General features: G+C 39.0%; 1 protein-coding gene and 1 non-coding gene across 5 annotated transcripts in view; both read left to right on the top strand.

The window, feature by feature from the left end:
- The first annotated feature begins 377 nt into the window (after nt 1-377).
- Nucleotides 378-559, top strand: LOC139258369 (U2 spliceosomal RNA). The gene has a single exon (XR_011592370.1). It is a non-coding gene; the product is annotated as a U2 spliceosomal RNA (small nuclear RNA).
- A 6,198-nt stretch (nt 560-6,757) lies between these two features.
- The window catches only part of LOC139258367 (liprin-alpha-1-like), a 73,795-nt gene continuing 70,013 nt past the window's right edge, over nt 6,758-10,539 (top strand). For 2 of the 4 annotated variants that reach the window (XM_070874744.1, XM_070874743.1), the window contains exons 1-2: nt 6,758-6,835; nt 7,985-8,149. In XM_070874744.1, the coding sequence (XP_070730845.1) occupies nt 8,039-8,149 (111 nt within the window). In that variant the 5' untranslated portion in view covers nt 6,758-6,835; nt 7,985-8,038. Of the gene's footprint in view, nt 6,836-7,984; nt 8,150-10,089; nt 10,106-10,248; nt 10,382-10,539 lie in introns of those variants that run through there. The other 2 variants (XM_070874745.1, XM_070874746.1) reach the window with 2 other exon arrangements.

Here is a 10,539-nt window from a genome sequence, read left to right as displayed (position 1 = left end):
TCAGCATTAGCAGACGATGGGGCTCGTCAAGCATGACTCTCTTCTGGTTTCTCTTCCCACAGCAGAGAATGTTTGGAACCTCTGCTCAGCATGACGAAGAATGAATCTGCGTTTGTCCCCATTTCATGGTTGAGAACCAGAAACTAATATGGCACAGAAATAGGCCATTTGGCCCATCAAGTCTCTGCCAATATACCAAATGTGCCAACTAGTCTAATCACTTTGCCCTGGTAACCTCCCTTTTAATTGTTTATGATTTTCATCTGTGCCCGCTCGCGCTGACTAGTGAAATCAATTCATCACTAGGTCTCTGAGTAGTAGCAGTCTAATGCTGAGTGCCATTAAACCAGGCCTTGTACTGCAACAACAACTTGTATTTCGCTTCTCGGCCTTTTGGCTAAGATCAAGTGTAGTATCTGTTCTTATCAGTTTAATATCCCCTATCTGGGGACCAAATATTAAATTATTTTTTGGAACAGGGAGATGGAACAGGGGCTTGCTCCGTCCACTCCACGCATCGACCTGGTATTGCAGTGTTTCCAGGAACGGTGCAGCTTCCCCTCTCGGCCTTTTGGCTAAGATCAAGTGTAATAGCGCAAAGTGATCTTTGGCGCTGGAGTTGATCTGACAAAAATGAACAAAAAAAAACTTGTATTTAGATAGTGCCTTTAACGTAGTAAAATGTCCCAAGGCGCTTCACAGGAGTGTTTTAAAAAAAACCAAATACATTTGACACCAAGCCACATGAAGAAATTACAGCAGATGACCAAAAGCTTGGTCAAAGAGGTAAGTTTTAAGGAGCGTCTTAAAGGAGGAAAGCACGGTCGAGAGATTTAGGGAGAGAGTATGCATTCTTTCAATGGATGTAGGTGGTACTTAGAGAGTGTAAAATCTCCTCCATCTCTCCCAGGGCACAGCAGTTGAGTGAAGAGAAAACTTCCAAATCTGTATTATGCCATTCTTGAGGTGGCTTTCAGGCCGGACAGGTGAATAATCCCGATTATTTCACACTAATTTCATTGAAATATTTGAACCACATCTATGGGGAAGCATCTTACTTCTGCTCGATGCTTATTCTGCCACCAGAGGTCAAGAAGTTTCCATGGTGCTTTTAGAGCTTTGCTTTTGACCAGAAAGGCTCATATTTCATTTTCCGGCTTTCTTCAGTTTTTTTTGTTTTCTTTTCTTCTGGGCCTGTTACTGCCAGTAATTAAGAGGGCTAACTAATGGTCTGCACCTAAGCCCTTGACACTGTCTTTCTGACTTCTGTATGTGAGCTGCTTTCACACTTTGAGACCTGTACCATTGTTTCCTGACAACAAGTTACAATCTTGAAGGTAAGCTTGCCAGGATTCACTTAGATCTTGAGAAATAATAGAAGTATGGATGAAAAGATAAGTTTGAGGTAAGATTTAAAGACAGCGAGTCAGGCAAGAAGAAACTTGCATTTATACAGTGCCTTTTATGCTTTCTAGACATCCCAAAGCACCATGGGATCTTTTACATCCACCTGAGCAGATAGACAGGATCTCAGCTTAACATCTGTTCTAAAATGCAGCATCTCTAATCTGTGCTCAAGTCCTGGAGTGGGGCTTGAACCCACAACCTTTTGACTCTGAGGTGACAGTGCTACCGCTGAACTAAACGTAACGGGATGGTACGGGTTAGGGCAGGAATTCCCAAGTAGAGCTGAGACAGTTAAAGGACACATACTGGCTGCTCGTGGGTTCAGTGAAGAGCTTGAACTTGCAATAAAACAGGTTTGATCTGCACCATTTATTTAAAAAAATATATTTTCAAAGGTTTTGTTTTACTTGGTAATACTCTTTTTCAAAACTGATCATCTGAGATGTATAACAGCTTGCATTTATATACCACCTTTAATGTAGTAAAACGCCTCGAGGCATGTCACAGAAGCGTTGGTAAACACAATTTGATACCGAGCCACATAGAAAGAAAGACTTGGATTTATATAGCGTCTTTCACGAACACTGGAATATTTTTACAGCCAATGAAATATTTTTGGAGTGTAGTCACTGTTGTAGGAAACACAGCAGCCAATTTGCACACAGCAAGCTTCCACAAACAGCAATGTGATAATGACCAGATAATTTTTTTGCTATGTTGATTGCGGGATAAATATTGGCCAGGAGACCAGAGATAACTTCCCTGCTCTTCTTCAAAATAGTGCTATGGGATCTTTTACGTCCACTAGAGAGAGCAGAAGGAGCCTTGGTTTAACGTCTCATCCGAAAGACAGCACCTCTGTAAATGCAGCATTCCCTCCTCACTGCACTGGAGTGTCAGCCTAGATTTTTTTTGTGCATGAGATATTAGAACAGATAACCAAAAGCTTGGTCAAAGAGTTAGGTTTTATATGTACAGTAAGTACAAATGTGATTGGCAGGTGTTCTTTGAAATCCTGTTTATCTAGCTGGACATTTTTAAAAGGTTATATTCATTTATTCTGTAATCGGTGATCTATTTTCTTTTTGATTTTTGTACTGTTGCTATTAGTGGCGTTATTTCAGTATAACAAACATCAGTTGATTTATCTGTTGCAAAGAACATCTGGCTTATTAAATGATTTTGTGAACATATCCAACAAAATCAAATTGAGGTATATTTCCTGCAAGAAGCTGTTGGCTTAGTTTCCAAATGGTAAAGCAGTGGTGGAACATTTTTCATTTAAGCAATAGGTCACAAGTTCAAATACTTGGCCTGCGATAAAATGGAGCTCTTTGCAGAAACACTAATCACCTGTCTCGTCCCACTTGAATTATTTTTCTTAGTGACCAATTAGGAATGACTTTGCTGATCGTTGAAAAGTATCTGATAGCTCAAATTATCCTGTCCTATGGATACATGCTGGTGAATGCCCTTTAGTGAGAATTGGAGGGGAGGAAGAAGAAAAATTAAAAATTCTAAAGAATCAAATAATTAACTGCATGATTTTAGTCTGGAATAATCCTTTGCTTAATTTATTTCTTTAAACTCCAAAGAAATTATATTTGGGAAGACTTTCTTTTGATGGATGCATGCTTACCTGAATTCTGGCATTGTGCTACAGGATTTGCCCTATAGCCAAATACATTGAGTTAAAATGTACTCTGTTTAAAGTAAATTTTCCTTTCAGTTTTATAATTAACAATGTTATTTTGTTACGAAACATTATTTCTCAAGCAACATCATTTCTGCTAACTTGTGGGTGTGACTTTCTTTCCACTTGGATTCTGATTGGTTTACTTTACTGTTCTTGTGTTGTGAACTATATTACGTAAGTCTTCTATCCAAAACACACGCAATTAATAATCTGAGTTTATTAAATGGCAAAAAAATGAATTAGAACAATGATATAATATTTCAAGCCATCTGACTGATTATCCAAATGAATCAGACAACAAGCGGTTCTTGTTGACATTTGATATTTTAACCAATTTGTTATGGACCTGGGTTGTACCTGCTTAATTCTTGTTTTGCTTCTGCTGTCTTTTCATCTCTGATGTAGAAGGAATAGTAGATTTTGTAAGAAGTGAAGTCTTTTTTTTAGTGAGGGGGGCGGGGAGTCAAATTTCCTACTCGTGCCTCCCTTTTTCTTTTTATAAACACTTTGTAGTTGCTTAAAAAAAATCTAGAATTTGAATTCAACCTTTCCATATTTAATATGCTCTTGAATTAATGGTGCAATTTATATGCTGAATTTTGTACTGAGAAAACGGTGACACTAATCCATGGGGTACAAATTCTACAGAAGCTTGCAATTATACAGTAAGATGAATTTACTTTGAAAATGTCAAATCTGTGGCAGTTGACAGTCTGTTGCATTGTTGCAATGGATCAGGGTTCATGTTCCCATAGAAGATAGCTGGTCTATTTCTTAATACCGGAAAAGTAGCTTGACCTTTTAATCTGACGTTGACATGCATTTAATTAGCTTAAGGGTTAAATCACTTTGGTTGCTTATAACTCAGCTGCTGCATTGGACCTACGGTTTTGTGGTCTTAGTACAAAAATAGAAGGACCTGGAGTTTTCTATGAAGTGTCACCGTGCCTTGTAGTGACTTTGTATTGCTGTAGGTAACAGCATGACAGATTTGCTGAGTGAATGACAAATTGCCCAGCTCCCATTGGAGCTACATATTTCTAACTGTATAGTGAACTGTAATGAAATGTCAGAGTAGGTTTGCTTATTATACAACTATTGGCTTGATTTCATATTTGAATGATTGATAATAGCAATTCAACCTCTTAATTAAAAAAAATTACTCCCAAGATACAGTTATACAATGACTTCATCTCTGTTTTCCGAACTGTAATCTAGACTTATTGCAAATTCTAATTGTTTTTTTAATAAACCTAAACTCTGAATGAATGCGCACTTTGTAGCTATGACTTTTCCAGAGTCTCATCTTGGAATGTACTTCAAATTCCTTGCACTACTCAAAGTAGAATCAATTTGTTTATAGCATTGATTCAAAGCCCACAATTTTAAAAAAAATACATGCACTATTACAACACTATTTGTAACTGAAAAACATCGCTGCTTCTTTCACTTTCAAGTTCCCTGTGCTTCTTTCTCATGGCATTCTGATTGAACTGCACAGTCTCACTGTGACGCGATTCTTCCGAATGAAGCACTTACACATAAACATTATTCATTGTCGAGGCTGGGCCTCTGCTGGTAAATGCAGGCACGCCTATGTTGCATTCATTTTCCTTTCCAACTAGTTTTCCTTCACCTCTGTCTGCTCTCCTTCACTCTATCTGCGATGGGATGCTATTTACATGGACATTTTGTGAAACACCTGTGTTCTGAGAAGTGAATAATTTATTTGTACCATTAAATATTAATTCAGCATGGAAACTGATATAGTATCATTACATACAGAATGATTTTCTTTTTAGAACATTGCAGGTAATGCATAAAATTCTTTGCAAATATGGGTTTTATATTCAAAGTAGCAAGGAATAAGTCAATACACCTGTGCAATCTTGCATTCCTATGGCCTGAGTAATGTATATCGTGCAATGTTTTGGAGTAATAACGATAATTTTCACAATACCATGCACGCTTGGTACCCCTGTCACATATGTTGAGTTATCCAGAGGAGTGACACTCAAATGGAATTTTGTGATCTTCCAGTACTGTGCTCTCCTATTTACTTCTATTCCTCCAATTCCCATTGTTACAATGGAGGGACTCCAACTCTGGGCTTAAAGTTTTGACATAAAACCAGTGACAGCTTATGAGGCTTGAGACTGTGGAACTCTGAGGTTGCAGCACTGCCCCTGCCACCCACCCCTCCACCCTCAAAGGTTTTGGCCAACAACTGCAGGAGGACATTTCCAACTGTAAATAACAAATGAATTTCAATAAAAATAAGTGTGCGTTTTGGTAGGAGGAATCGGAGGTGACCTACTCTTCGGAAAATAAGAGTCTAAATGGGGTAGAGTGCAAAGGGATCTTAGGGGTATAGCTTCATAAATCATTAAAAATAACATGGTTTAAAAAAGCCACAAACAGTGCAAATAAAGCACTGGGGTTTGTTTCCAGAGAAATAGAATCCACATCCAGGGTAGTTCTGTTAAACTTGTATAGAACCTTATCTGATTGACTCATGATTTGAGACCGTGAGGTGGCAATATGGCATTATTGCAGATATGCTTTTAAGTGGTTGCTGTAAACATTTTTTTTAATTCATTCACGGAATGTGGATGTCGCTGGCATGACCCGCATTTATTGCTCATCCCCAATTGCCCTTGAGTGGCTTGCGAGACCGTTTCAGAGGGGAGTTAAGATTCAACCACATTGCTGTGGGTCTGGAATTACATATATAAAACAGACTAGGTAAGGACATTAGTGAACCAGTCTGGTTTTTACAACAATCCGGTCATTTCATTATCACCATTACTGATGCTAGCTTTTTATTCCAGATTTATTTAATTAACTGAATTTAAATTCCCCAGCTGCCGAGGTGAGATTTGAACTCGCGTCTCTGGATTACTAGTCCAGGCCTCTGGATTACTAGTCCAGTAACATTACCACTATGCTACCGTTCCTCCATTAAGTTTTTGTTGTAAACATTCTTACATAGGATATAGAGAACAGAAACAGGTCAGTACAAAAAAATTAGAGGCAACATTTCTCCCTCCCTAACAGTACTGTGGAGGTACCTTCACCACACGAACTGCAGCGGTTCAAGACGACGACTCACCATCACCTTCTGAAGGGCAATCAGGGATGCGCAATAAATGCTGGCCTTGGCACCAATATCCACATCCCAGAAATGAATGAATAAAAAAAAAATTGAGCACATTTCAGGAAGCCACAGTGACTGATATCACTAATCCTAATTAAGCCATCTACTTCTATAATTCAAGCTAACTTCCACTTGCAGGAATTCATCCAGCCCCCAAAATGATGCAGGTCCCTCACTGAAGTGAGCCATCAATTTTGTACCATTTATAGTTGTTTATTGATTACAGTTGACTCAGTCATATATTCGATCTGCTATTTCTGTCGGCCAGGACTAGTCACCCTTCTCTCGCAAGTAACAAGCAGGCCAAAGGATGGCTTTGCATTAGGTTTAAATTGTAATTGGGATAATGTGAAGAGTACAAAGAGGTAAAATACTTCTATTTTACTAATTGGTGAACAGAAAGATGCTTCTGTTTTGTGATGCCGTTTAAGCAGTGAGTGCTGGCAATTTAAAACTGTTGTATCTTTTTCCAGGAGTTTGCAGCACTTACAAAAGAGTTAAACGTATGCAGAGAGCATCTGCTGGAACGAGAAGAAGAAATTTCTGAACTAAAAGCAGAAAGAAATAACACTCGGGTAAGTGAACTACAAGTGTTCAAAATATGCCATTGCTTCATTTAATTTATGTTAACTTCCAACTGTAATGAAGGCTGCCATTCGTAGCCTCTGCAGGTGCAGTCGTATTTATCCTACGTCACTTATTTTAAAAGGAGTAAATGTTTTTTTTTAATTGTCCTAATGTGGGTGAGTTCCTTTTATTTCTACATTTCCCAGACTGAAAGTGAAACGTTATTTGTATCCAGTATTTTATCTCATCTCCCCCGATATCCACCTCATAAGCATGCTGATCCTGGAAGCTAGGTCAAGTGCTGTAAAAGGGGTTTGTGTATGGACTTAGGAACCTAACAAAGTGGCGATTCTGCTTAGAAGGAGGCCAAAGCAAATTCATTGCGAGTTTGAAAATACGTTGAATTATAGAACTGTGTGGATACTTCTTTTCAAGGCTCGAAATGCACAAATATTTATTGGCTGAAAATTTCCCCAGATATATTTTAGTTTGTCAACTAATTGAAATAGTTGTGCAAGTATAAGTGTGTCAAATAGAGTAATTTAACTGTAGTACTTTCAGAATTCCTTTCTAGCTGTTAATACTCCAGCACTCCAAAAAAAAACACATGCTGCCTGATAACCACAACTTAGTGGTTAAATGTGACTTTTGTGGTGTGATACTGATTCATACAGATCAGAAAACTTCCAGATTCCATCTGCGCTGAGTGAGCTGATTTGAGCAGATGCTGTAGCATGGACACTATATTTGACTGCCAAGTAGTCGAGCTGAAGAGGTAGTAATCCTCCTGATCCAGTGAACTCTGCTGCAATGCATATGTTATCAGATTCTACCTCTTTTTTTTTTCTCTCCCCACCCCGCCAGCTGTTACCTCAGTACTTTGCCCTAATTGCTGTCTGTCCAGGAGCCAGTGGTGAAGAGCCCAGTGAGTGAGTGTGTGTGTGTGTATAATCTGGCCTGTGAATGGATTTTCTTTTAATTCACGCTGAGGTAACCTACAAAATTAGATCATTATAATAGTAACAGTTTTAATAATTAATTGAGACAAATAGATTCCATGACTTCAATATTTCTACTGCAACACTAATACAGAGAGTGGTATATTTAGAAAATGTTTAAATATCGTAACAATCTAATTTTTGTTGTTTGTTTTGTAGCTGCTTTTAGAACACCTTGAATGTCTTGTTTCTAGACATGAACGGTCCCTCAGAATGACAGTAGTAAAGAGGCAAGCTCAATCACCAGCAGGTGTATCTAGTGAAGTAGAAGTTCTCAAAGCACTCAAATCATTATTTGAACATCACAAAGCTTTAGATGAAAAGGTATTGTATTTCTGTACATCAGATTGTTCCAGACCGTAAATTTCACGATGTAGTTTGCTTTTCCTGGTATCTCAGATTGTGATAAATAAAGAGAATGCTCAGACAATTATTGCTACAATTGACCTGAAAGTAGATAAGCTTCCATAGGCTCTAAATCTTCAGTCAAATATTTTGGTGTGTGGGCTACTGATTCTCGGGGATCCTATCAGTCAGCAACAATGTGGGGGAAGAGGAGAAGGAGAGAAAAGAAGTGGAGGGCAAGTTAACCTGGGCACTTTTCATCAATTAGCCAAAAACAGGACACTCGTTCTGTCAGGTGCTGAGGGGTGTGAGAGGGGAGGGAGGAAAAATTAAGTGGAGAAAAACTAGGACTATTTTTTCCCCCTTACTGTCTGAGAATGTTGGAAGATTTTTCTCATGTTTCAGTCCACCCTCATCCATACTTTTATTACCTCCAGACTCATCTATTCCAAGATGAGATCAGCTTCTCATCTTGTACCCTTCATAAACTTAAGCTCAACAAAAACTCTGCCCGTTTCCTAACTAACTCACACCAGTCCCATTCACCCATCACCCATCACCCGTCTGCTCGCTGACTTGCATTGGCTCCTGGTTCAGCAGAGATTTAAAAAAAAATCTTCTTCCTCATATTCTGATCTCTTCGTGGCCTCGCCCCTCTCTATCTCTGTAACTTCCTCCAGCCTGACAACTTCCAAGGATTCTGCGTTCCTCCAACTCTGTCCTCTGTGCATTCCCCCACGTCCTTCGCCCCACAATTGACGGCTGTGCTTTCCTAAACTCTGAAATTCCCTCCCTAAACTTCTCCACCTCTCTCTCCTTTAAGACTCTGCTTAAAACCTACCTCTTTGACCAGCTTTTGGTCACCTGTCCTAATGTCATTTCTTTGGCTTGGTATCCATTTTTGTGTGCACTCCTGTGAAATTCCTTGGAATGTTTTACTATGTTAAATGTGCTACACAAAGGCAAGTTGTTGTTGGATAGTAATAGCACAAGAGTTATATTTTTGCAGTTTCATAATTTATATTTCGGGTGACAAAGGCATAAAGTTTTCAGATCGCCCCTTCCCTATCTCTGTAATCTCCTCCAGCCCCACAACCCCCTGCCCCCCTGGAAATATCTACGCTCCTCTAATTCTTCCCTCTTGAGCATCCCTGATTTATAATCGCTCAACCATTGGTGGCCATATCTTCTGCCTGGGCCCTAAACTCTGGAATTCCCTGCCTATTCCTTTCCGCCTCTTTACCTCTCTTTCCTCCTTTAAAAACACTCCTTAAAACCTACCTCTTTGACCAAGCTTTCGGTCACCTGCCCTAATTTCTCCTTGTGTCGCTCGCTGTCAAGTTTTTTTTCTTTCATAACTCTTCTGTGAAGCGCCTTGGAACGTTTTACTATGTTAAAGGTGTTATATAAAGCTTTCAGAAATAAAAAAATCTGTAGATGCAGAAATCTAATTTTTCAATTTGTGCAGGCTTTTGCTCTTTAGTTTTGCTATTGTAGAGCAGGCACTTTTATACAGGCTGAACTGCATGTGCCAGTGAATTGGCCTCTGGTCTTCAGTAGCTGTTGCATGCCAATTTGATTCAGCATTGGTTTTATCAAAGTGACAAATTTGAATCAAATTGGTACATTGTTCCTGATCCTCATGTTTAAATCCTTTCATGGTCTTGCTTCTCTCTATCTGTAACTTCTTCCAGCCATGCAGCCCCCACCCCAGACACACTCTTTCCCTTGAATTTGGCCTCTGGTGCATCCAGTTTTGGAATTTCTTTTCTGAACTTGTCCATTTCTCCACTTCTCTCTCCTTTAAGACCCTCCTTAAAACTCACCTGTCTGGGCAAGCTGTTGGTCACCCAAATCTAATCGCCCCTTCTTTGGCTCGGCATCCATTTCTGACTGACTATGCCACCGTGACAACGTCTTTCTATGTTAATTGCGGTAAATATAAGTTATTGATTCAATCAATAGCACTTGCATATTTGTCTGTGGTGGTGGGGAATAAAGTGGTAATTGGGAATTACATGTACTTTACTTTCATAACTTCTCTTCTCTTCTCCCCACTCGCCCTCCCCAAACATTAGTTTTATAAACTTTGGAGAGTATAGTTGTTGCCCTGGATAGTCTGGATGAATTGAGCAAACTCTGCAGTTCTGTTAGAAAACATCATCAACCCAAAGGCTTGCGTATGCATTAGAAGTCCTTTATATGTCCTCAGTAAGTAACGATTTATGGTAACACAGCAACAAAAGTTGTTTTAAAATCAAGACTAGCAGTATGTTTCTATTTCATTTTTGTATATGCTTATCAAATCTGAAGTGAAAGAATTAAATCCAGAATTGAAAAAGTTAATGTTGATCACTAAAATTTTCATC

Source organism: Pristiophorus japonicus, unplaced genomic scaffold (assembly GCF_044704955.1).
Source record: "Pristiophorus japonicus isolate sPriJap1 unplaced genomic scaffold, sPriJap1.hap1 HAP1_SCAFFOLD_947, whole genome shotgun sequence".
NCBI lineage: Eukaryota > Metazoa > Chordata > Chondrichthyes > Pristiophoridae > Pristiophorus > Pristiophorus japonicus.
This window is presented reverse-complemented; position numbering and strand designations above follow the sequence as displayed.